Raw genomic sequence first — 27,212 nt, forward strand, 5'->3', positions numbered from 1 at the left:
GTCTGCTAGCAAGATGGAGATGAGAATCTCTCGTTACCTAATCATAGAAGTGACTTCCCTTTGCCTTTGCCGCATTCTACTGGTTTAAAATAGGCCACTTGGGACTTCCCTGATGGCACAGTGGTTGAGAATCCGCCTGCCAATGCAGGGGACACGGGTTCGAGTCCTGGTCCGGGAAGATCCCACATGCTACGGAGCAGCTCAGCCCGTGCGCCACAATTACTGAGCCTGTGTTCTAGAGCCTGCGAGCCACAACTGCTGAGCCCGTGTGCCACAGCTACTGAAGCCCGTGTGCCTAGAGCCTGTGCTCCGCAACAAGAGAAGCCACCGCGATGAGAAGCCCGCACACCACAACAAAGAGTAGCCCCCGCTTGCCGCAACTAGAGAAAGCCCACGCACAGCAATGAAGACCCAACACAGCCAGAAGTAAATAAATAAATTTATAAATAGGGCTTCCCTGGTGGCGCAGTGGTTGAGAACTGCCTGCCAATGCAGGGGACATGGGTTCCAGCCCTGGTCTGGGAAGATCCCACATGCCGCGGAGCAACTAGGCCCCTGAGCCACAGCTACTGAGCCTGCGCGTCTGGAGCCTGTGCTCCGCAACAAGAGAGGCCACGACAGTGAGAGGCCCACGCACCGCGATGAAGAGTGGCCCCTGCTCGCCGCAACTAGAGAAAGCCCTCGCACAGAAACGAAGACCCAACACAGCCAAAAAAAATAAAAAAAATTTATAAGTAAATAAAATAGGCCACTAGATCAGCTCAGCCTCAAAGAGTGGAGATTTGTAGGGCCTGAATACCTGGAGTGGGAACCATGGGGGGATATCTTAGAGTCAGCCTGCCACAGCATGCAGTAGGCACTCAGCATATATTTGTTACGTGAATGAGCCTAAGAGCTGGGTTCTTATGATTTGGACTAAAGACATCCTATCATCTTTTCTACCCCCTATCACATACTCTCTATATAAGATGAGCGAGGTTTGTTTTAATATTTTATATATTAAATTATATTAATATTATATACCTACATGATATTTACATAGTCTTCCCCCATCCTTCATATGCCATCTGGATGCTTGGTTACTGGACTTACGGTTTATCCAAAATGATGCCCTTACCTACTCCTAAGGAGGAATTTTTTCAAGAGGAGGATCAATCTGGCGACCCCTTTGATCTGATACGCTTTGTCTCTCATGTTTCTCTTGCTGCATACGTGGTGGGGATTTAAAACAGTCCCCACATCATGCTTTCTGGATTCCCGAGTCTTTTGTAAATGGAGTGCCCCGAGCAGCTTTTTGCTTGGAGGGAATGAAAAAGCAAGGGTGAGGGTTCACATCTAATGTGTTTCAGTTGAAGTCACGGGCTACACGTGGAAGCAGTCAGCTCTGCTTTCTCCCCCAAGCCTTTGATATTGTTGGGGCTTTTCAGTGCGTGGCAGGATTATTAACAAGAGAAAGTCAACATTGTCCAGCATTGCCACACTGAATCGAGAGAAACGTGCCAGCGAGTCACTGAACCTGAAATAAGCTTCTCTTGCCCCAGGCTTCCCAACTTTTTTGTTGTTTGTTTAATTCCAAGGTCATGACAATATCTGTGTGAAATGTATTGTGCTGTAGCTTAAGACTCTGGGTCACACTTTGCTAGGTTGGATTTTTTTTTTGCTTCTTCCCTGTTCAAGAGCAACCTTTACACCGAGAAGACTGGCAGGGGTGGGACAGGCAGGCTCTGGCACCCTGTCCTGAACTGCTGTAAACGCTTCCCCACTATCTTCTTGGCTCTGAAACACAATGCATTAAAAAGACAAAGAAGGACAAAAATCACCATGTGGGCCCCTATGGAAGTTCCATTGGTCAGATGCCCCGGTCTGCCCATTCCCTCCCTCTCTTCTGCTTTGGCTTTGAAACTGAGTGTTGAGTGAGTCCAGAGGCAGAGGAAATGGCACTGTATACCCAGCCCAAGGCAGTTTGATCCTCATGAAAATGAGAAATCACCTGTATTGACAACAGGCATGACTGCTGCTGGCAAGATCTGCACTTGCACAGATTTGCTGCTGGGCCTTGCTATCACCCTGCTGGGTTGGTTTTTCCAGTAATAGACTCTTCCAAGCCAAGTCTGACAATTAAGTGGTAAATCCCCTCTGGTGAGCTGGAGAGGTGTGGGCAGAGGGATAGAGAACGGTCAGTTTAAGAAGACCAAGAGCATTCAATTCATTTCTTCTGTGGCCTTCTCTGGCCGTGCATTTCAATTATCTGGAGACAGATAACTTGTGAATTGACTGGTTTCCACGAATATTATGAATTAACAGGAAGTAAGCCATGTCCGTGCTCAAGTTCCATTGGAAGTGAGGAGGGCAAATCCTATTAGCATTTATAATTGTGTTGCCTTTTCATGTTAATCCCTTCCCATGGCTGAGGAATTAGGAATTTTCTCACCTGCTGATGGAAACCAGTCCCAGGAGTGTGTGTGTCCTGTCAAGTGCTGGAATATAGATGATGATATGAGACTGTGACCTTCCCCTCTGACAGGAGCTCTTCCTTCTCCGGTGAGATGCGTCTGTGATATTTTGCATATCTATTAGATCGTGCTTAACTACGACTGTGGAAATTCATTCTTTGAAGTTAAACCAAACCTCCTGGCCAGAAATCCATACTTGCTGTTACTTGATTGGGAAGTGAAAATCCTTCGTTTCATAGAAAGTCCTACAGCCTCACAGAGCTCCTTCTTCATTGGCCATTACACCTTCTGGATCGTGTCTCTGTTTTCTCTTTGACTTTGTGCCATGGCAGTTTGGGGTGGTAAATGCACCGATGCCTCTGATTCCTCTGTTTGCAATCCCACTTCAGCAGTGACGGTCCGGAGAGAATAGAAAATGTTATTGGGATATCAAAAGGGAAAAAAGAAATTTCTGCGTTAGAAACTGAGACGATAGGGTGTACAAGAAGAAAAGTCAAATTTCTGAGTATTAAAAAGAAGAGCCGCGGGGCTTCCCTGGTGGCGCAGTGGTTGGGAGTCTGCCTGCCGGTGCAGGGGACGCGGGTTCGTGCCCCGGTCTGGGAGGATCCCACATGCTGCAGAGCGGCTGGGCCCGTGGGCCATGGCCGCTGAGCCTGCGCGTCCGGAGCCTGTGCTCCACAGTGGGAGAGGCCACAGCAGTGAGAGGCCCGCGTACCACAAAAAAATTAAAAAATAAAAAGAAGAGCCAACCAAAGAATGATGTTTTCAGTATAGATCAGTGGTTAGTAGTTTGATGCTCTTATCTTTTTTTAAGATTTATTTATTATTTATTTACTTGTTTAATTTATTTTTGGCTGTGCTGGGTGTTAGTTGCGGCACACAGGGTCTTTGCTGAGGCATGCAGGATCTTTCCTTGCGGTATGTGGGCTCTTCCTTGTGGTGCTTGGGCTTCTCTCTAGTTGTGTTTTGCGGGCTGCTTCTTCTCTAGTTGTGGCCCACAGGCTCCAGGGCGGGTGGGCTCTGCAGTTTGCGGCGCACAGGCTCTGTAATTGAAGGCGCGCAAGCTCAGCAGTTGTGGCGCGTGGGCTTAGTTGCCCCGCAGCATGTGGTATCTTAGTTCCCTGACCAGGGATCGAACCTGCGTCCCCTGCATTGGAAGATGAATTCTTTAACCACTGGACCACCAGGGACGTCCCGTTCTTATCTTCTTGAACATATAGACACATTTCTGAAATTATTGACAAGCATTTATTTATTAATAAAGGAATCTGTTTGGTGCTCTGTCTCTGGAGAAGCCTTAACTGAAATGCAGTGTTGTAAAACAGCCAAGTTATGAACGGTTTTTGCTTGACAGCAACTTGAACTAAAACCTGGTGAGTGGTACCCAAGGTGTTGAAGTCAGAATGAAAGAAGCTGCAGCATCCTTGCTACATGGCTCTTTAGGTAAGAGCTGTGCAAGAAGAGAAGAATCAGATCTGAAATCAGACCTCCTAAGAAGTGCTTGCCCTTGTCCTGATAAACACTTTAGCTTCTGAATATACAGTTACCTGCTAACCATCAGCTTGGTTGGATCATCATCTCTGCAACTCAGGAAGGATGTGCAGAATCTCTGGTCCTGCTGTTTGTCACTTTCCCCCGCGGCTGTGGTTAATGGTGTAGCCATTCACCCTCAACAGGCATAAATCCTTTTTCCCACAAGAGGGTATTGGCTAGATACAACATTTATAGGACCAAAGGAGCAGCTGGCGATGTCAGTTTCAAGGCAACTAGGTTGTCTTGGACATCCTATTTAGCAGATGGCCAGGACTTGATAGATGGAAGGTTATTAGGATCCAAGTCAAGGGCCACATGGCACCGTGGATGGGAAAAGTAAACGGCAGCACATCCGAATGCAGACACACAGTCTGGTGGGGCTTCTCTGCCTCATGTCATTTTGCTTCAAGCAGGAATAAATGTCTGTCTGCCTGTAGAGCCTGGATTATCAACACATCTCTAGAGATTATCAGTAAGTTGGTTACTAAATTGATAGTTGGCTGAATCCTTATGTCTATTATTTGGGAAAAAAATTTTATGAAGTTTAGATTTCATCAGCATTTATATAAATTGGGCCTTTTGCCCAAACCTACATGGTTTCCTGTATTGCTAATGTCTCTTTGTCTTTTGGTTATATCCAAAGACAACTTAAAAGCTTTCATTTCAGAGCCCTCTGTTGCATCTGTATTGGAAGTGCCCTAAGCTATGTTTTGCAATGAGAGCACAAACTCTGCAGGGAAAGGGGTGTCCATTTCTTCTCGTCCATTTTAAGCTCATTTTTGCAATTGCTGCCCTTTCCGTATTACTGTGTAACTCCTTTGATCTTAAAGTGGAAGGAAGCAGATTTCAAGAGCTAGGAAAACTCCTCCTGTGGCTTTAGCAGGAGCAGTATATTACAAAAGGGAGTGGATGTCAAATAAAACATAAATTTGGATCATCTGAAATTCGAACTCAAGGAGGTATTGCTTTTAGAGCCAAGTGCATTGCGAAGTCTCAGGGATAAAACTGCTGTTGTTTGACATTCATTTACATTTGAACGTTTGGGTCGGGTTGTTGCCCTGTCATATCCAGCCCTTCCTGAATGTTGCATTTGTACTCAGCATTATACTCCAAGCTTCATGCATTTCATTCTCATAACATTATGAGATTTATCCCCATTTCACAGGTGAGGACACTGGAGCTCTAAAAATGGCAGTTTTTCCCCACCCCGTGGCCTCCTCTACCCAGGGCAGAGACCGGAGTATAAACAAGGGATGCTACTACACCCTTTCCGTAGGCATATTTCAAAGCTGCCCAAATTGCTTAGGTTATGTCCCTGGATTTTTTTACGTGGCAAATTGGTTGAGGCAGTGAGTGGAAGGGAATATTTCAGTTAGGGTTATGCCTTTCTGGAACAAACCCACTTATTAACATGCTCTTTGGATTCTAACCCTGAGGTTTAGATCCAAGACATGAACTGGAGAGTAGGCTCTGTATTATTAGTAAGTTACTTTGACCAGCCAGTGATCTCCATTATTCTTTCTCTCTCTGTCCATCTTCTCAACCCCAGCCGTATAAACCAGCAGTGGAGGCTGTGGAGATAAATGGGCATTGGAGAAGGCTTTTCACTTTCCGGATTGCTTAGAATCTAGGGTCAGGCTCTTGAGCTCAAATGAGACCAGGACTGAGTAATCAGGCACAGAGATAGTGTAGTCAGAAGCAACCAGAAATTGAAGATGGAGTAGGTTATCAGCTTATTTTCCTTTTGCTTGGGCTACAGACATCATTGGTGGATGTAAGTCACAGAGGATTAGGAACAGTTTCCTTGAAGTTTCACATCATCAGATGAGACTAAATGCATTAAAGTGCCCTCCTGACTACAAAACATCCCCCCACAGTTGGGATCAAAAATCAGTATCCGTGAAATGTTGCCATGGTAGAGGAGGGGTTAACACAGTTTTGTAGAAGCACATGAGTTGATCAGGTTGATGGTAGATGTTGTGCCTTGTGATGGTGGCATCTCACTGAGAAACTTTCAAGACAAACTTTAAATAAGCAAAGTGTATTGGTTAAGAAAATTATTGATATTATAGCCTGTCCCCATCTTCCACCTCTGTACACAGTCATGAAACTCAGCTAAATTTTGCTCTGTAATTGATGATCCCAATTAGTTGAAACAACAATGACTTTGTTACTTTAGGTTGGCTGGGCGGTTCTTCTGGTCAAGGCCAGCTTGGCTGGTCTCTGCAGACTGCAGGTGGTCCATCTGAGGCTGAATGGTCTCAAATGGACTCACTCTCCTGTCTGGTAGTTGGCAGGCTGGTGGGTCTAGAATGGCTTCAGCCTGGACTGCATGTGTCTGCTCTTTGTGGTCTCTCATCCTCCAGTAGGCTAGCCTGGAGTTCCTCACCTGGTGGTTTCAGGATTTCAAAGATTAACAAGAGAGGATAAACCCTTGCATTCGCATCCCTGTATAAGCGTCTCCCTGCCTCATATTTGCTGTCCCTTTGGCCAAAGCATGTGGCCAAGCCCAGTTTGTCTGTTTGTTTTTAATTAAATAATTTCTTTATTGGCTGCGTTGGGTCTTCGTTGCTGCGTGTGGGCTTTCTCTAGCTGCAGCGAGCAGGGGCTACTCTTTGTTGTGGTGTGCGGGCTTCTCATTGCGGTGGCTTCTCTTGTTGTGGAGCATGGGCTCTAGGAACGCGGGCTTCAGTAGTTGCAGCAGGCGGGCTCAGTAGTTGTGGCTCGCAGGCTCTAGAACTCAGGCTCAGTAGTTGTGGTGCATGGGCTTAGTTGATCCGTGGCATGTGGGATCTTCCCGGACCGGGGCTCAAACCCGTGTCCGCTGCATTGGCAGGCAGATTCTTAACCACTGCACCACTAGGAAATCCCCAAGCCCAGTTTCAAAGAGTGGAGAGGCTGATGTGCGCTCTTGATGGGAGGAGTGGCCAATCACATTGCCAAGATGCATGTGACAGGGATGGCAGGAGTTTGTGGCCATTTTGCTATTTCCCACATACATTAAAGTAACTTCAGGTAGTTGAACTGGCATTAACATGTCTCGCAGACTGAATCTGGACATGGGAGAAAGAAGACCGTGTTTTTGCCTGTAACTTCAATTTGATATGAGATATTTCTGTGGGCTCTTACTTTGTTCTGTCACTTGAAGTTTGGCCATTTACTGGTAGACTCTCTTACCTTGCATTCTTGAGTTGTGCTTCCATTTTTGGTCATGTTTTAAAATTTTTGATTAGTCTGTGCCATGGTGCAAATATGATTGTTTTTCATTTTGTGGTATTCTGTGGATGTTTGCCTTTCAGAAATGTTTTGTGCTTCAGCCAGTGGCTTGAGCTTCCTTTAGGGCAATTTTGGAGTGACACTCATGGCAACTTCCAGAAATCCATCATTGTGATCTGATACACTGATACTTTTTTTTTTTTGTAGTACTTGTAGTGTTTACAATGTAGTACCAAATTCCACCTCATTTTATTAGTCTATAAACATAACCCCATACTTCATGATGCCTGTGTTTGAATTTAGTCGTAACTCAGGGCTCCAGACAATAATATGTAATCGCTGTTAACTCATAGAGCATCCAATCCGGGTTTTTCATTCTCAACTTCTGCATCGTTGGCATTGTGGGCCAGATAATTCATTGCTCTGGGGGGCTCTTCTGAACATTATGGGATGCTTAGCAGCAGCCCTGCCTCTACCCACTTGATGCTAATAGCCTCGCCCTTCCACCCTTACTTGTGACGACCAACAGTGTCAGCAGACATGGTCAGATATCCCCTGGGTGGGAATGGGGAGTGAGAGATAGGTAAAAATGCCTCCAGCTGAGAACCACTGCTTTAACTTGGAGACGCTGAGACAGCAGAGAGAAAGAAATTGTGACGTATGACTCATTATTAGAGAGCAAACTAGGATTGGCAGCCAGACAGGGAGGATCTATAAGGGAGGAAGGGGTGTGGCCATTTTTCAGCTACCTTAAAACTTAACCTAAGTTGGCCCTGGATTCATCTGGATTAACCAGGAAACATCAAGTTGGGTCTTGCTACCCACTGAAAGTTTCGTCAGTATCTCAACGTTATTGTGTTAGAAGTGGATTAAATGTAAATAACACCCTGGGGAAAAAATTTTAGGAGATATGCTGACCATAGATAATGGATTTGGGGAAACTCTTTATTTGGAAAAAGTTCAACATACACAAAAGTAGAGAAAATTGTGTCATGACCCTTCTGATACTCATCACCTAAGATCCTAAATGATTGATTAATGGCCAGTCCTGGTGCATCTATACCCGGCTCACTTCCTCTGTTATCCACTCCTGAGTTATTTGAAAGCAAAATCATTTCATTTGTAGCTATTTCAATATGTCTAAAAGAAAGAACTTAAAAACCAAAATTATAATATGCTAGTGGAATTTTAGTCTTCTAGAAAGGACAAGAATGAGAATTTATGCCGAGTAGTATCAGAACATAAGGGGAAGGCGCGAGGGTGAAGATCAAAGAGGCTTGACATTTCTTCGGCAGATTAAAAACTCCGGGGGGTGGGGGAGGGGAGGCCCCTGGTGGTCTAGTGGTTAGGACTCGACGCTTTCGCTCTGGGGCCCAGGTTCAGTCCCTGGTGGAGGAACTGAGATCCTGCAAGCCCTGGGGCACCGCCAAAATTAAAAAATGTAAAAATAAAACGTAAAAAAATACTCCAGCGGGGAAGGGAGGTTGGAGACACTGTCTCTTCGAGCTCCTTTCCGCTCTACATTTTCCCTGCTCGAGTGACTCTTAGAAATGTCTCTTTGAGCATAAGTTAAGACACAGGGAATCGGGATCCTTAAAAGGGAGAGTAAGCCGGCAGGGAACAGATCCATTTTTAAAAAGAAGAGGAAAAAACCATAATCCCAAAAAGGTATTGAAATATTCAATCACTGACGGATTGCTCTCTGATGACTTTCAGTGACGTTTTAGCCGATTGGGGTCTACTTTTAATAAAACAAAGCAAGGGAATAGTCTGCTTGCTTTTTAAGATTTTGCTAGGACTACGGTATTTCTCTCCTGTTCTAATGTATTCTGAGAAGTTTCTTTCTTTTGATTTAGACATCCTCACTTGGTTTTATTATGTCATAAATCTCCTGTGTTTGGTGAGAGCCATGGTGTATGTGAGACCCAAGCAGCTTGCTAGATAGCATCTATTTCCCCCGCCTTCTCTTTAGAAGATTAAACTGAGACTGTTGTGTCTAATGCCAGAATAGATTTAACCAACCATGTTTCCTTTACATATAGGTCAGTCCAAGGGACAATTCTGCACTGGATCCTATTATCCATGGGTTGAAGGGCGTCGTTCATCATGGTAAGTAAGCTGCATGCACTTCCTTTTGCTGGGATGCGAAGGGCTAAGGTCTCCGCCTAAAGGAATGGGTTATCTTGCAGAGGATGGAGTATGACACCCATTCCACATCCACTGATGTTGAATGGCATGAGGCCCATTATTTGATAGGTAGAGAGCACATCCATTTATTTCCTGCAAATGGATCTGGGTTAACAGTAAGCAATTTGTTTCTCTTCAGGTACCACTCGGAATGCATGTGTTATAATTCAGAACACCCTAAGATGTACCCTTCATACACGTTGAACCTGCCAGGTGCCTCATATCTATCCTAAAATTATTCCCTTTTCAAGTAACTTTTCATTTATGAATTTCTTGATTTGCCCCTCAGATGTAGGGGAAAAAAACTTAAGTAGCCGTGACAAGTCATTAAACTTTGCCGCACGTGAGCAAGTACCATCAGCTACTAGAATGGAAAATGCTAGGCCGTGTTCTGTGCAGCAGACATCTTATCCTCAAGCATAAAACGGGGAGAGAAAGTAAGATAGATGGGTTCTGTCTTACCCAACTGTTTTTTATTGGAGGAATTTCCCTGCAACTTGATTATTGGCGATGCGTCATTACCTATGACATCAGGATCCTCTAATTTCAAAAGTACCCTTGTCACAGGGAGGTGTGGAGATGAGAGGTACTGTAATGATTTGAAAGATTTGAATAATCTAATTAGAATTCCAAAGACATTGACAGAAATAGCATTAGTAACCTTACTACATCTCCCCGTCATCTCCACGGCTATGATAAAGACATCTTCACACCTTTCTGGGAGGATGTCTTTTGACATTAGCCAGTTCTGCAGAGCTTAACAAACATCTTACTCCCTTTTTCTCAGGGAAACAAAGCCAGTTATCAGTGTTCCGTGGAAGCAGGTAGGGTTTTGGATCGTTTTGCCCTTACAACTGTTCAATCATACAGCGGGTAGCAATAATAAACCTAGTGAAAGTAGAAAAATAGGGTGACTGAAAACGGCTCATTGAGGTTTTCACTGTAGAAAACGTCCGTTGCTTCCCAATTTTCGTTTGTATCTCTGAAGAAATCTCCTCGCGCAGAGCTGGGAAGTAGGTAGTATGGAAGTTTGCCAAGGGAGTAAAACACTTTTGCCAAAACTTAGACCGTCTGCTCCTTTGTGATTTGATGTTGATAGCAGTAGTGGTGGGTGTGAGACATAGGGAAGTTTGCACTGGGCAGCCTCAAAAATGCACAGAAAGTTGATGTTATGGGCAACACGCTGTGTTCTCTGAGCTCCTTCCCAGAAGGTGCCTGGGAACTCTCAGTTCATCAAACACTTTCTTGGAATTCCAGTCTATAATATAGATTATGAGGTTGGGGGTTTGAAATATACTAAATGATGGATAGATCTTCCTTCCCCCTGGCTCTTCGTCCTGTTTTAATACAATCACCCTACGAAGAATTCTGGAATCTTCAAAACAGGTACCTCTTCTTCAGCCTGAGAGGAAGCATTCCGTCAGCTATGGCATTTGAGTGGGTCTGTGTAATCTCATTTCCACAATGATCATTGCAGGACATTTCATATGTTAAAGATAAGCAGTAGGCTTCCTTTAGCCCCCAAATCCCCAAATCGCAGTAAACTCACTGCATAGTGATCATTCGGTTCATGACCTGTGCGCCGGCATAATCGTGTAATCCTTCCTCATTATCCACAGTTAGCCTCTAAGAGGCAGTTATATGCAGGAATATGATACCTGTTACTGGGAGGATGACAGAGATGCCCAGGATGAGGTTTCAACTCTACCTCCTAACTGAAAAGTCAGAGGAGACCTGCAAAAAATAGTTACCTGCAAAGGAAGTTCACTTTTTTTTGAAGTTTTAGAACTGAACATTTATTTCAGTATAACAGAGAAATAGTTATCCCCTGGGAGGGGAGGGCATATATTTTCTTTAACACACAAGTGAATGTGTTTGTTAATCATTGGTATTTGACAGGAAGACGTGAGCATTCCTATTTGTGGGCATGTTTGGTTCAACTTTAGGCTTCTGGTAAAAGTCTGCTCTTGGTTTGCTCCCATGCGGCTGGCATAGCCCGAGAATTATTCCTCGTGCCCAGTTCTGGAGCTCAGATCAAGGTTTCTAACGTCTGGCTTTTATCCTGATCATGTTAAGTAACTTACACCACAAAGGGTGCCCAGACATGTACCAAGGTGAGGTGAGGAACTGCAGAGTCGCTCTGCGAACACAGCAACCTAGCCCGGGAGGGAGTCCCAGCAGTTCTGGGAGAGAATTTCTTCCATGTGCCATCGCAGGCATTATTAGGGTCTTAGGGTGGAAAGAGCATGGGCTCTGGAGCCAGACAGGCTGCGGTGGGGATCTCGGCTTTGCCACTCACTAGCTGGAACTATGGCTGCCTCCTTAGCCTCTCTGAGAAAGTTTACTTCTTTATTCAGCAAAAATGTTGCATGCCCAGTGGGTGTGAGCCCTGGGCTGATGTACTGGTGAAGACAGACAGACACAGGCCAGCCCTGAGGTACCTGGAAGGGAGGTGAATGCCACCCCCTCTCCCTCCAGCCTGCCTGGAGCATTACCCCTTCCAGCCTTTACATTGCTGTTGCTGGTTCCTATATCAGAAAAGTTCTTCCCTCAGCTCAGAGCAAGTGTGTCTCCCTCTAATTATTTCAGGTCTCAGTTTGGATCTTATCTCCTCAGACAATTCCTTTTTTTTTTGGCTGCGTTGGGTCTTCGTTGCTGCATACGGGCTTTCTCTAGTTGTGGCGAGCGGAGGCTACTCTTTTTATGGTGCGTGGGCTTCTCGTTGCAGTGGCTTCTCTTGTTGCACGGCATGGGCTCTAGGCATGTGGGCTTCAGTAGTTGTGGCACATGGGCTCAGTAGTTGTGGCTCACAGGCTTAGCTGCTCCGCGGCATGTGGGATCTTCCTGGAGCAGAGCTCGAACCTGTGTCCCCTGCGTTGGCAGGCGGATTCTTAACCACTGCACCCCAGGGAACTCCCTAGGAAGAATCTTGTATGTTCCTTTAGCTGAAATGGCAAGGAGGAATCTGGTCCCACCAGCCAACCATTGGCATTTGGTCAGTAGGGTCCTCTGTGAAGCAGACACCAAGATGGAATTTTAAGTGCAGGTGAGTTTTTTGGCAGGGAGGGGCTGCCCAGGAAGGATAAAGAGGAGAGGGAGAAGGAGTGGGTGGGGAGAGCACTGGGACCCCAATGCAGCTCTGATGCCTCTAAAGAAAGGGAACCTAGGAGGACTGGCTGAAGGCAGCTCTAGGAAAGTCTTGGCTGGGACCTTGGAGAACGCCAGGGCCAAGACTGCCCGTGAGAGGAGTCCTCTGTTGGGCAGCATTGGCCCAGCCCTACCAGGTGTGGTCATTGGCTAGAGCATCCCAGCGAGAGCGGCCTCCCTGTGAGCGCCGAGGTGTGCCCGAAGGCATAGCAGCTTGTCTCTAGAAGGAAGATCTTAGGGGTGTCTCCTGTGGCTGGTCCAGAGGTCGCATCTTCCTTCCAAAGACATTTTCCTCATCACCTTGCCAAAAAGTTGATGACTTGGTCCTCTCACTTTTTTAAAAATGCTCAGAACTTCTTACAGTCACTGCTTGTTCCTTTTGTGCATAATTATTAAGTGCTTCATCTAAGTACACCATGAAGCTAGGCAGAGAGAAAGCACAGCACGCGTGGACCAGCCCTCCCTGAGTTTGTAGACACTCAGGAGAGATATATGGTTAAGCATGTAATTACATTAAAGAGTGAGGAGGGACTTCCCTGGTGGCGCAGTTGTTAAGAATCCGCCTGCCAGTGCAGGGGAAACAGGTTCAATCCCTGGTCCGGGAAGATTCCACATCCCGCAGAGCAACTGAGCCCGTGTGCCACAGCTACTGAGACTTCGCTCTAGGGCCCACGAGCCACAGCTGTTGAAGCCTGTGCATCCTAGAGTCTGTGCGCCACAACAACTGAGCCTGCATGCTGCAACTACTGAAGCCCACGTGCCTAGAGCCCATGCTCCGCATCAAGAAAAGCCACCACGATGAGAAGCCCGTGCACTGCAATGAAGAGCAGCCCCTGCTCGCCGCAACTAGAGAAAGGCCGCACGCAGCAACAAAGACCCAACGCAGCCAAAAATAAATAAAATCATTTAAAAAAAAGAAGAGTGGAGAGCAGCAGCAGATTTAACTTAGACTTGGGGATATAGACCGGGCATTGCAGACAAAGTGACCATGAAGACCTAAAGAGTGCATAGAGGTTGTCCAGGCAGAGAAGGGAGTATAAGGTCCCAAGCAGCAGCAGCACAGAGGTGGCATGTTGGAGACTCTGAGCTCTGGGACCTTGCTACTCTCATGCAGGGGAGCTGGGGAGAGATACCTAGAAACCTCTTGGAAGCAGAAGGTGCTCTTTCTTTTTGTTTTGTTTCTTTTTTTATAAATTTATTTATTTTATTTATTTATTTTTGGCTGTGTTGGGTCTTTATTGCTGTGTGCGGGCTTTCTCTAGTTGTGGTGAGCAGGGGCTACTCTTCGTTGTGGTGCGCAGGCTTCTCATTGTGGTGGCTTCTCTTGTTACGGAACACAGGCTCTAGGGACACGGGCTTCAGTAGTTGTGGCGCATGGGCTTAGTAGTTGTAGCTCACGGGCTCTAGAGCTCAGGCTTAGTAGTTGTGGTGCACAGGCTTAGTTGCTCTGCAGCATGTGGGATCTTCCCAGACCAGGGCTCGAACCCGTGTCCCCTGCAATGGCAGGCGGATTCTTAAACACTGCGCCACCAGGGAAGTCCCAGAAAGTGCTCTTTCTTAGGTGTTCATATTTTTCTATGTAACTTGTGATTTTTATAAACTTGGAAGCATGAAAAAATATAAATAGAATGAAGAGAGGTAATTTGCCATTGATTCTGGTCCTGTCTATCCATTGAGCCATAGGTGGAAGCATTAAAATGTATCTAATCAGGGATTTTATATACGCTACCGCCAGCATACCCTGGAAAGGAAAAGAAATTGTGACTTTTTTTTCTTTTTTTTTGCGGTACGCGGGCCTCTCACCGTTGTGGCCTCTCCCGTTGTGTAGCACAGGCTCCGGACGCGCAGGCTCAGCGGCCATGGCTCATGGGCCCAGCTGCTCCGCAGCATGTGGGATCTTCCCGGACCAGAGCACGAACCCGTGTCCCCTGCATCAGCAGGTGGACTCTCAACCACTGTGCCATCAGGGAAGCCCAGAAATTGTGACTCTTATTCATCACTCTGACCCAGTATATAAGAACCAGGACTTGCAAGTAGCCACACCTGATAGAAATATTGGTTTCAAGGAGCTTAGTCTAATTCTAATGTTTTCAAAACCCACTTAAAAAAAATAAACTTGTGGGGCTTCCCTGGTGGCACAATGGTTAAGAATCCACCCGCCAATGCAGGGGACATGGGTTTGATCCCTGGTCTGGGAAGATCCCACATGCCACAGAGCAACTAAGCCCGCATGCCGCAACTACTGAGCCCGTGCATTGCAACTACTGAGCCTGTGCACCACAACTACTAAGCCCGTGCACCACAACTACTGAAGCCCGTGCACCTACATCCTGTGCTCTGCAACAAGAGAAGGCACTGCAACAAAGAGTAGCCCCCGCTCGCCGCAACTGGAAAAAGCCTGTGCGCAGCAACGAAGACCCAATGCAGCCAAAGATAAATAAATAAAATTTAAAAAAATTTAAAAAGCAATCCATTTCAAAAAATAAAATAAAACAATAAACTTGTATGTGAATTTGTTTAAAAATGTACCAATTACCCAATTGACCAATGCTAAGTAATGTACATTATATCCTCTGTCAATTAAAAAGGATGTATTATTTTTCTTTCAAGTTTTTCGATTACCTACTTTCTATTCTTTTTCATAATATCCACCCAAAGAAAATCCAGCAGACTGTACATGTACCTAGTCTAGAACACTGACCACTCCCTCATGTCAATCATCTAAGAAAGATCCATTATTTTGTTTTTGGAAGGAAACTTGCTAGTAGTGATTGTTTGATTGTTGAGCTTTGACTATCCGCCCCTCTTTTTTTTTTTAATATTTTTACTTTATTTTTATTTTTGGCTGCATCGGGTCTTAGTTGTGTCACGCGGGCTCCTCGTTGCGGCGTGCGGGCTGCTCTCTAGTTGTGGCTCGCATGCTCAGTAGTTGCGGCGCGTGGGCTTAGTTGCCCTGCGGCACGTGGGATCTTAGTTCCCTGACCAGGGATCAAACCCACCTCCCCTGCGTTGGCAGGTGGATTCTTAACCACTGGACCACCAGGGAAGTCCCTGTCCCTCTTCTCTCATCGCCTTGCTTGCTGTCCTTTCCTCTTCCACTGAATGTACTACCTTAGTGCGTAGGAAAGTATCTTCCTCCTTCACGGGAAACATAAAGGGGACAGTTAGAAATTGCCTCAGACACCAGTCAGGACGAGATGGCTCTTCTCCCTGTCCACCCTCCCCAGGCTCTTCTGAGAAACTTATCAGTGAAAGTACAAATACATTATCACTCGAGAACGCCTTTCTAGTGATGTCACAAAATGAGGCTCTTGCAAGCTCTCCTTGTTAAAACTCACCAACAGAAGTTGGGTCTATGAAAATCAAACTTTCTTTGCAGAATACCTCACCCAGTTGTTGACTAGTTTAGTCACTGGGCCCACTTTGGGGATATTTTCTACCCATCTTCTCCCCTGCCCTGGGATGCTCATTGTCAACTCACCAGATCTATGGACAAAGTCCTAGAATAGTTAGACTCAATCCAGGCATCTAGCAGAAAGGGAGGTAATAAAGTAAATCTGCACATACATGTGACTACCCGGCCAAGTGTTTTCATTTGGTGGTGAAAGCTGGAGCGTCTGCATCTGTTCTTTTTTCCATATCCCACCTGCTAGGATTGAGGTTTCTATAATCAAGACTACCCTGGAATAGACTCCAGTCATAGAACAATCTGAATTCCTTCTAAAGCAGTGGCTAGGCTTTGCCTTGTCAACTGCCACTGCATCATTGGCCACAAATACATGATTTTAAAAGAAACTAGCCCTGGGACACAGCACTGCTGGCACTCCAGGACAACCACTGTGGGTATGAAGGTGGCGCGGCCTTTCCAAAAGCCGTGTAGTCGTTGCTGCCAGTTACACGTAGGCCGTACCCTCTGAGCCGGCAATTCCACATGTAGGTATATTCCCAAAACAAATGGCTACAAAAAGACCTGTACACAGGAGCTTTGTTTATAATAGCCCCCAAGTGGAAACAGCCCAGATGTCTACCAAGGGGAGCCTAGATATTCAAGTTTTAGTGTATTCTTACAAGGGAATAGTGTGCAGCAGTTAAAAATGATGATTTACACAAAAACAAAAGAACATGTACTGCATGGTTCTGTTTATGCAAAGCTCAAGAACAGACAAAACTAATCTCTGCCGATAAGAGTCAGAATAGTGGTGTGAAGGGGTACGTACAGTGAGTGAGAAAGGACTCAAGGGAATCTTCCCAGGCAGTAAAAAAAATACTATATATCTTGATCTGGAGGATGATTAGATTACATAAATATATTATAAACACTACACTGTCCCCTTAGATTTGTGCATTGGACTGTTTGCAAACTAAAGAACAGCCCATGGATATTATACATTAATTTCTCAAAAATATTACACTCACGAAGCTCTACAATAATCTACCATCACGCACCAGACAGTCAAATATTAAAAATCCTGACAGTGTCGAGTGTTGGCAAAGATATGAATGCTGGGAACTCTCGGATTTTCTGGAAACAGTTTGGCAGTGTCTAGTCGAATGGATTCAGTAGTCCCGCTGCTATGTATGTCCCCTGGAAAAACTCAGAGAAAAGCGCACCATGAGGGACTTTCCTGGTGGCACAGTGGTTAAGAATCCACCTGCCAATGCAGGGGACAGGGGTTCGATCCCTGGTCTGGGAAGATCCCACATGCCGCTGAGCAACTAAGCCTGTGCGTCACAGCTACTGAGCCTGCGCACCTAGGGCCTGTGCTCTGCAACAAGAGAAGCCACCGCAATGAGAAGCTCGTGCACTGCAACAAAGAGTAGCCCCCGCTCTCTGCAACTAGAGAAAGCCCGCATGCGGCAACAAAGACCAAATGCAGCCAAAAAATTAATTATTTTTAAAAATACATTTTAATTAATTATTTTAAAAAATGCACCATGAGCTGTGTCTGAGAATGTCTGTGGCATTGTTTTTCTTAACTGCCCAAACCATTGTTTTTCCTAACTGCCTCTGATACCTGTCGTTAGCAAGCTGGATAAATACAACAAAGTGTAGTCATACAACAGAACAGTTCACACCAGTGAAAACACGTGGAGTCTCGTGGCTCACACCAACATGGGCACATCTGAAAACTGTAAAGTGATGCAAGAGTCTGAAGAACGCACAAGGTGTTCTTGAACAAGTGTTCACAAAATGGGAAAACCTAACCTTGGTTCCTTAGGAGTGCACATGTAGGTGATAAAACTACAAGCAAAGCAAAGTAATGATTATTTAAAAACAGAGGATGGTGGTTACTTCTTGGAGTGGGATGGGGAAGTGATAAGGGCCTGGCCCCGGGAAGGGTGGCAAGTCTCCCCCTGTTCAGAGTGGTGGTTACTCCAGGGTTCACTTTAGGATTATTGGTTAAAAGTATGTTTATGTTTGCACACCTTTCTGCACGTGTGTTAAATTTCACAATCAAAGAAGACAATGATAAGTATTAGAAAGTCAGAGATTCAGCCATTGCTTTCTTCTGGGAGACATCGAGTACCAAGTGGCCTCACAGCAAACAAAGAGGGGAGTGACAGCATTTTATTTTTTCTTTACCAAACTTTTTATCATAAGTACCCCTGACAGGTTGGTTGTTCTCTCTACAAATTGATTGTAGACCAGAGAAAGCACTGTGGCTGCCTTGGGATTGTATCATTAAGCGATGACTTTGGAAGCCAATACTTCCTTGTGGAATTTAGAGAAAAGAAATCAGAAACCAAAGGGATGGGGTGGCAGGTGACAGGTCTGAAATCAAAGCCTCCTCATTGTTACTGGGCTAGTTCATCCTGGCTCTGTACCAGGTCAGGGTATGATTAGCCTGACAGGCATCATTAAATCCTCCAGAAACCCTCTGATGTACAGCTCTCGTATCCCCCATTACATAGAAAGGCAAGTAAGGCAGGCAGGGCCTGGGTGACTTAAACCAAGGTCTTCGTGACTTGAGGCTGACTCTTGTTATTCCCAGGCCATCTGCTGCTCTGTTCTTGGCCAGGGTTACCATTTGCATCTTTTGGTTGACTGAGGCTCATCATATAGACTTGTTAAAGGGGCAAGTGAAGAAATACTAATACTAATACCATACTCTCATCATTCCAACACCATTTTGATTATCCCTGGAGTGAAGATCTCAACATGAACTTTCTAAGACTAAATGGCTGAAGCTTCTGAAAAATATCTTGCATGGACTTTGGAAGAAGAAGACAAATCCTAGCTCAAGGAACATTTGGAACAAAGTAAACTATTAGGTGAAAATGGCCATCTGTGTTGTTGCAATCCAGCAGCAAGAAGATGGAGCAGAGATGAGTTGATTTGATTTGAGGGATTCTTGCCTGTTTTGTGTCAGTGAAATTTAAGCCCCTTTGATCACAGTGTCCATCCATCGTGCCTAATAAGTGCTAGTTTGGGTGTTGAGGGTAAGATGATCAACTCGATTTCCTCTGCCTTTGGAAAAATTTTGATCTCATGAGGAATCTTTCCTTTTTTTTTGGTCCTTGCCATTCTTGGTGACGGTCAAAGAGACTATAATTTGCCTACAGAATCATGTCATGTGTTCACATGAATACAGCAATTGGAACTTTGAAATGAATTTATTTATTTATTTGTAATGTTGATTTTTATTTTTGTCTGCATTGGGTCTTTGTTGCTGCACGCGGGCTTTCTCTAGTTGCAGTGAGCGGGGGCTGCTCTTCGTTGAGGTGCGCAGGTTTCTCATTGCAGTGGCTTCTCTTTTTGCGGAGCACGGGCTCTAGGTGCACAGGCTTTAGTAGTTGCAGCTGCAGGCTTCTATAATTGTAGTACGTGGGCTCAGTAATTGTGGCACACGGGCTCTAGGGTGCTTGGACTTCAGTAGTTGTGGCCCCCGGGCTCGGTAGTTGTGGCTCACGAGCTCTAGAGCGCAGGCTCAGTAGTTGCGGCACACGGGCTTAGTTGCTCCGCGGCATGTGGGATCTTCCTGGACCAAGGATCAAACCCGTGTCCCCTGCATTGACAGGCAGATTCTTATCCACTGCACTACCAGGGAAGTCCCTGAAGTGAATTTTTATTAAAAATCTGCATTATGGAATACCTTTAGAGAAATGAAATTTTATTACTTTTCACTTGAAATTTGACTCTTAGGAACACTGCCGAACAGAGATTCTAGACCAGCACTTCAGAGTTCAGGCTGTCTTGGATTTGCATGCTGGCTTTGCAGCTTGGGAGCTGTGTGATCCTGTACAAATTGTTGGCTCCCTCTGTCCTTGAGCCTTCCACCTGGGAAAATGACAGTTGTGAAAGTATCTGCCTCATGGGTATTAATGCTAAATGCTTTAGAACAGGGAAAGTACTGAGAAGGAAGGGTACCTGGAATGTGTCCAGTGTCCTGGAAATCAGAGATTAGGAAATACAATCTGTAGGCCAAATCTGGCCCACTGCCTGTTTTTGTAAATAAAGTTTTATTGGAACACAGCCATGCCCATTCATTTACTTACTGTCTATGACTGCTTTTACACTGTAACGGCAGAGTAGTTGTGACAGAGAGACCCTCTGACCTGCAAAACCTTAAATATTTACTCTCTGCTTCTTTACAGAAAAAGTTTGTCAACCCTGCCATGTCTAAACGGTAACTATTGTAGCTCTACTAATAGTCTTGCCTTCACAAAGTGGTTTGTTTATTTGGGGACAGTGTAAATACCCACTCAGGTCATTACCTAACATTTGATACACTTTACAGAGATGGGCTTCAGTGTTGATATGGCCCAGATTGCCACATCATCCAGATATATTTCAATGAAATTAAAGGGGGTTCTGTTTTAATGTTCACCTTCAAGAAAGAAATTCACATCTTCTCCCTTTTGAATGGGAAACGCAGTGCTATATTATCTACAGGCCACTGACAGTTTTGAGCATCTTAACACGTGACAAAATTTCCCCCTCTGAAATTTATGTTTCCAGCGTCTCATTACATGGAACTTTCCTGAAGTGCGCTATACATACGCAGCACCCTGGTCTCGACTAATAGGCTCAAGTCTGTTACGGATCCAGGGAGGGCAGATGCTTATCTGAACCCCTTTGATCTCAAAATCTTCTAGAAACAGGCGTTCTTAAGCCATTTCCACAGTTTCCTGGATTTCGGTTTGTCAGAACACCACCATAGATGTGCGCTATTTCCATTTCTTTTCTTAGTCAAAGCCAGGAAATGGGATGCTGTGGGGCACTAATAGTGTTGTGAACAATCATGTTGAGTCAGAAAAAGACTTCAAAAGTGATTCCTTTTAGGTTAATTTGAATTTGAGGCTAGTTCTCGGTTAGCCAGCCTCCTTTGTCAATATGTCATCATTTGAACAGGATTATGGGAACCCAAGGAAATGCCCTTTTCCTGGTTGTTTCACTGGGGTGTGAAGAGCAGAGAGTTTAAAAATATGTCTCCAGTTATATACTGTGAAAGTGCTCGCTAAAGTGCTCGGGGCTGCCTGGTGTGACCTTCTTACCCTGCTCTACGCATGTCATCTTGGTATAGGAGAAGCAGGGTCGTATTGTGGCTGGAGAACCCAGGCTCTGGGTTTGAATACCAGTTCTGCTTTTGACTAGTTGTACAAGCTGCACAAATCACTTCACCTCTTTGTGGTTCTGTTTTCTTAACCATATAAAGTGGCGATAGTAATACCAACCTTACTGGTTTGTCTTGAGGAGTCAGTGACTTACTGTACAAACTTGTGGCTGGTACACGGTCAGCACCCAGTGTCAGCTGTTATCACTGCCATCCCCCCACCCTCACCCCCAACAAGTTGTTGTTGTTACTTGTTGATGTGACTCTGGTGGAGGCCATGAGGTGACAGGAGATGATGGTGGAGCTCTGAGTTCTGCCCCGTCACTACCCGGCTATTGAACTAGAATGTATGTTGCTTGACTTAGTTGGGTCGTATGAAAATAAAATGAAGTGATGAAGAAAATGGGCACAAAGATGATTTGGGATAGCCAGTCCCTTTGAGACCAGGGTATAGGGTGGTGGACCAGGGACCAGAAAGAAGGTGAAAGGAAGAAACAGAAACATCTGTTAACCCCAGGCTATGTGCCTAGCTCTGCCCAGATATTCTATATAGAGAGTCTCATTTAATCTCAGCAGTAGCCCAGGGAGAGAAGAATGCTTAATCCATGGTACAGATGGGTAAACTGCGGTTCACAGAGATTGGCTCATTTGTCCCAGCTCGTGGCAGTGGAACAGTGATTTGAACCCAGTTGTAATGGACTCAGATGCATTCTGCTGGGCCAGTTTCCAATTCTAGCATTGACTGTCTTCCTGATTATTGTCAAAATCACTTAACTCTGGTTTCTGCCTGGGTTTCTCCTCTGTGAATTAGGTCATTGACTGAGCACCAAAAGGAAGCTAAACGAATGTACACACCATGTCAGTTATGGCCACCAGAGCCAAGTGGGGGAGAGAGGCAAGCAACGGAACTGTTCAGTGATAATACTGGGGTTTTGTCACTGAATAACTCTATAATTTTTTTTTTTTTTTTTTTTGGCGGTACGCGGGCCTCTCACTGTTGTGGCCTCTCCCGTTGCGGAGCACAGGCTCCAGACACGCAGGCTCAGCGGCCATGGCTCACGGGCCCAGCCGCTCCGCGGCATGTGGGATCTTCCTGGACCGGGGCACGAACCCGTGTCCTCTGCATCGGCAGGCGGACTCTCAACCACCGCGCCACCAGGGAAGCCCATAACTCTATAAGTTAAACGTTATGTTCATTTCCTTAATTGTTGACAAGACTCTGTGCTCTTCGTGTAGTTTCTCTTTGGAAATGTTAGTGTCAACATATGCTTTGTTCATACATCAACCCTTAAATCAAAATGCTACATTTGACCACCTGACCACCAATAAACTCAAGGAGGCTAGATGTCTTTGAACCTGGGTAGAGTGGCTATTTCATGGCCTTGGAGTGCCACCCTGGTTCCTTGAATACAGGAGTCTGATTAATCAGGTGAGCTCTCTTCTGCTCAAGCCGCCCTTGCTCAGACCCTGAAATAAGATGCCGTAGTTGGGGCTTCTCAGATCTTCTCTGGACTGTGCCCATGCAGAAGGCCATGGGGTGTGTATTAAATCCTCTGCACCCTGGTGGAGAGTGTTTCGGAAGCAGAAATAAGCTCCACACCTCTCTATGTCCTCATGTAGTTTGCTCCGTTCATGCTTGAATAGTACTGCTTGTTGCCATCCCTTCCAAATACCCTGCCCTTCACAGAGGAGCAGGTGTCAGCAAACTTTCTTAGTAAAGGGATTAATGGCAAGTATTTTAGCCTTTGCCGGCCATCCATTCTGTGCTACAACTCAACTGCACAGTAGTAGCCTGAAAGTGGCCACAGACCATGGTATGGCTTTGTTCCAGTAAAACTTGATTTACAGAGACAGGTACTAGGCTGAATGTGGCCTCGGGGCCCCAGTTTCCCCACTTCTGACTTAGAGCTACTTAGTGACTTAGTTTGATCAATTTTTTTCAGCCACGTATAAAGGAGCTACTGTCTCAGGCCCTGTCTTAGGTGCTGGGGATACAGTAAGGAGCCACAGTCTTGACGTAGTGGAGCTTCCAGTCTGCTAAAAATAAAAAAAAAAAACAACTATTACTAATCAATTACACAGCCTGTGAGGGAGACCCAGGTCTGTACAGCTATGACTGTTAGCAAGGTCACAGCCCTCATCATGACCTTGAAACCTACTTCACAGGGTTGTGAGGCCTCAATGAGAGAAAGGCCACAGCAGGGCCTGGCACCAAGTTCATGCACCGTAAATGTGAACTAGTAAAAAGACGTGAACTACAGAACATCCACTGTGTGGATGGAGTCTAGGGTTCAGGTCAGTGGAGGGTAAACTGAGGCCAGAGAGTCCAGTCATTATTACAGATGGGAGTTTGCTGCCACCTGGCCTTGTGAGCATCTTGCACTGTGATCATAAAACAGGCTCTGGACCCAGCTTCTAGTAGACGCAGAAAGCTGATGGGGACCTTTGATGTGAGTCCTGTTGAATTATATCAACATCCTATTTCATCAATTCTGTAACTCTCATGTCTTCATATTTTTATTGAGATGTAATTGACATATAACATTATGTTAGTTTCAGGTGTATAACATAATGATTTGATATATGTCTATATTGCAAAATGATCACCACAGTAAATCTCGTTCACATCCGTCACTACACATAGTTACAATTTTTTTCATTCATATTTTAACAACTCTAAAACTAGGACGCACCTTCCAGGTGATACTGTATCATTGCTTAATTAGCAACTTGTTGCCTTTACTAGTGGCATTTGAAATAATGGTGCATGTTACGATTGATGGTGACACGGATATGAAGAAATCTAGGATTTATTGGTTATTTAAAATACACCAACTGCTGTGTTTGTTTGTTCCTTCATTCTCTTTTCACAAAGATTGGGCATCTACTATGTTCTGGGCGGTGTTTTTGTTGCTGGATGTACAGAGTGAACAAAACAGGCAAAGGCTTTGCTCTTGTGGAATTATCCAGCTCTTGGAGGAGACAGACAGTAAATAAGTGAATGCATCTGGGAAGGAAATAAACCAGGTGTGATGTAGATGGTTAATAGCAGCGGGAACAGCCTTAGATGGGGCGCTCAGGGTTGGGTGTCAGGAGATGAACTGAGATCTGAAGAATGGAAAGGAATCACCCATATGGAGTGGGGGTGGGAGTAGGGCAGGCATTGTAGGCAGAGGGAACAGAAAGGTGAGAAGGAAGGTGATGGTCAACAAGGGAGAGGGCAGAGAGAAGATGGGTTGCAGAGTTAGCAGATCATGGAGGGCCTCATGGCCGTGGTGACGAGTTTGGATTTTATTCTAAATGAAGTGAGAAACCACTGGATGATTTTGAGCTGGGCAGTGTCAGGGTTAGATTTATGTTTAAAAAGCTAAATGAGTTTTTCAGTCTTCAGAGAGATTTCCTCAGCTGATCATGTTTATGTCAGCTGCAGGTGAGGAACTGAGGGCCCAGGGGTACAGAACTGGGTAGTAGAAAGGGATACCCAGACTCCCTCCCCATCTCACTGTGTGGTCTTGGTTCAGTCACTTTCCCTCTGTGGACTTCATTTTCCTTATTTGTAAATGAAATAGAACTAACGTCCTTTGAAACTCTTTTGGGTGACTTCCCCAGGATCCCCTTGTTGTAACTTCAGTGTGGTGCTTTTTCCTTAAAATCATCTGCCATGAAGTCTTGCAGACAGCTACACCTTGAAAACGGTCCAGCCCCACTTCATTGCCCTGTCTTTGCCGTTTCATCCTCCTTATTGATGAGAGAGATGATGTGAATGACAATCAACATCCAATCAGATAGAGCAAGTTTTATTTCTTATATTTAGGTCAGAAAATTAGTTCCTTGACTCCCTCTTCCGCCATCTTAATTATAGTGTAATGCTCTCTTACTCCCTGGTGGCTTCTAGATGCCAAGCTCCTTAAGTCCCTGGATTCTGGCCTTCAGGCTCTTGCTTTCCATCCCGACCTCCCACTTCCTGATGCTGTTGGGCAGGCCCTTCTTTCACCAGCTTGTCAGACCCGTGGCCCCTCCCAGCCCATCGTGCCTAGTCCAGGCTTAACCCAGAGCTGCTGACTCTATGTCTAGTGTTTTGGCCTCTTCACAATTTTTAGCCAAATTCCAGATTATCCTTAACCAGCAGCTGATGTTTTCCTCCTAGAGCTGTCAAATTTGGGGCACTTGAACTTTTCTTCCACTTTCCCTTTTGCTCCACTTCGCTCCAGCCACACACCGGGCAGAATCCCTTTGCAGGGGCATTTCTCTGTGCCTGGAATGTTCTCCCCAGGTAGCCACCTGGCTTGCTTCCATCTTCAGGTTTTTCAATCAAATGCTTCCCTCTCAAGGAGCCTGCCCTTTGACACCTTTTCAAAACAGTGGTCAGGGGAAACCTCATTGAGAAATTTGTCATTCAAATATGAGTAAGTTGTTAGCAGCTGAAAGGCATTTGGTCTGCAACCAGCCATGCATAGAGCAGTGAAAAAAAATGTTCCAGGCAGCGTGAAGAGCCAGTGCAAAGGCCCTGGGGTAGTGTGATCATGGACCAGCCAAGAGGTCAGTATGGCTCAACCTAAGGGCCAGAAAGTAGCAGTGGATGAGGCTGTAGAACAGGGAGGAGCCCACTGACACAGTCCTCATAGAAACTGGCTTCTCAGGTGTGATCAGCATTATTTAAAATGCAGAATCTCAGTCCCCATCCCAAACCTACTGGCTCAGAATCTAGAGTTTAACAGGCTTCCCAGGTGATTTGAATACACATTGAATTTGAGCAGCACAGTCATGAATCTTCTCCCATTTAGCATGACCTAATCCCCAGTTTTTTTACACTGTCACTCTCCCTACCTTCCCCAATATGAAGCAGAAGGCGATTTTAAGGAAAAATTAATAACTTTTCCTTATAAAAATTTTGGGAAACCCTGAAGAAACCAATCATTGGGCTAAACACTGAAACTTGGGCTTTCTGTTGTTAGTTCATTTTATATACTTCCCTAAAATTGGTTGATTCCTGGTTTTGGGGATAGGACTGGTGTTCTTCCCCTAGAGACTATCACATTCTGTCCATATGCTTTCCAATGAAATACTTTGTTCATTTGGGTGTGTGTGAATATTTTCAGTATAATTCTATATTTCTCGATTATTGTACAGTTTTCATCTCTGTTGATCATCATGTTTTATAAAGGCTTTCTTTTTTCCTATATAACCAAAGCATTGAAAATATTAGGTTATTAACACACTGAAAAATGCAGTCAATCAGATGATTATCATCTAATGTTTTAATGATCACATTTTTAATCCAATTATGCATGTTGGAATCTTTCAAATTTTCTTTAATTAAAGATTGCCTCCTAGCACTGCTATCAGAAATAAGAAATTGAACAAAATCGAGCCGGATATAATTTAATGTTGAAAGGAAACTGCAAGGATAACTGGGCCGCTCTGGGTTTAATGGCTGACCATGACTTTAAAGCCCTCATACAGAATTTTCTAATTGATAAGAAAAATTTAATCATCTCCTGATATACTCTGTTTGCATTCAAATAAGGTATTTCTTTTTCTAAATAAACCTCCCCTAACTGATTATTCATATTGTCGTTCAGAATGCTTGAAAATGAAAGAGTTGGGTGAAATGTAGACTACTTAATATAGTGTGTATTTAATATAAAAGTCATACATTATTCATAATTTTTGCAATTTGAATAACTTCGAATTTCGCATCCCTGTTTCTCATCTTTTTCTTTGATGAACAATTAATTATTAAAATATAATATTGTCTGCATACAGCACTGGGATAGTTGAAAGTGGAATATGAGATTCATTCCTTTTCAGTTCTTTTAACTAGTAATGCACAGTACTTGCTTATTATGGTATAATGGAATGGATTGTAGGATAAGTAGAGTATCTCAAATATTCTTCTCAACTAGTTAACTGTCTGGGATAGGAATGTTTCGAATTCAAATTACTAATTAGAAGAAAAGTTGGAGGCAGAGTGCTCTGATCTGGATGGCTTTGGAGTCAACTGCCCTTTTATAATAGGATTCATTTAACAAGTATTTATCTGTGCTTATTCTATGCTAGACACTCTCCTAAGCCCTTAACTACTGTTAATTCATGTAATACTCTCCTGATACGATAAACC

General features: G+C 44.7%; 1 protein-coding gene across 6 annotated transcripts in view; it reads left to right on the forward strand.

Annotated features, from left to right (window-relative positions):
- The window catches only part of PTPRG (protein tyrosine phosphatase receptor type G), a 725,670-nt gene that overhangs the window by 539,658 nt on the left and 158,800 nt on the right, over positions 1–27,212 (forward strand). For all 6 annotated transcript variants that reach the window (XM_067755032.1, XM_067755034.1, XM_067755031.1 and 3 more), the window contains one exon: positions 9,245–9,311. In XM_067755032.1, the coding sequence (XP_067611133.1) occupies positions 9,245–9,311 (67 nt within the window). The remainder of the gene's footprint in view (positions 1–9,244; positions 9,312–27,212) is intronic.

The sequence above is a fragment of the Pseudorca crassidens genome, chromosome 10, assembly GCF_039906515.1.
Source record: "Pseudorca crassidens isolate mPseCra1 chromosome 10, mPseCra1.hap1, whole genome shotgun sequence".
In the NCBI taxonomy this organism is placed as follows: Eukaryota; Metazoa; Chordata; class Mammalia; order Artiodactyla; family Delphinidae; genus Pseudorca; species Pseudorca crassidens.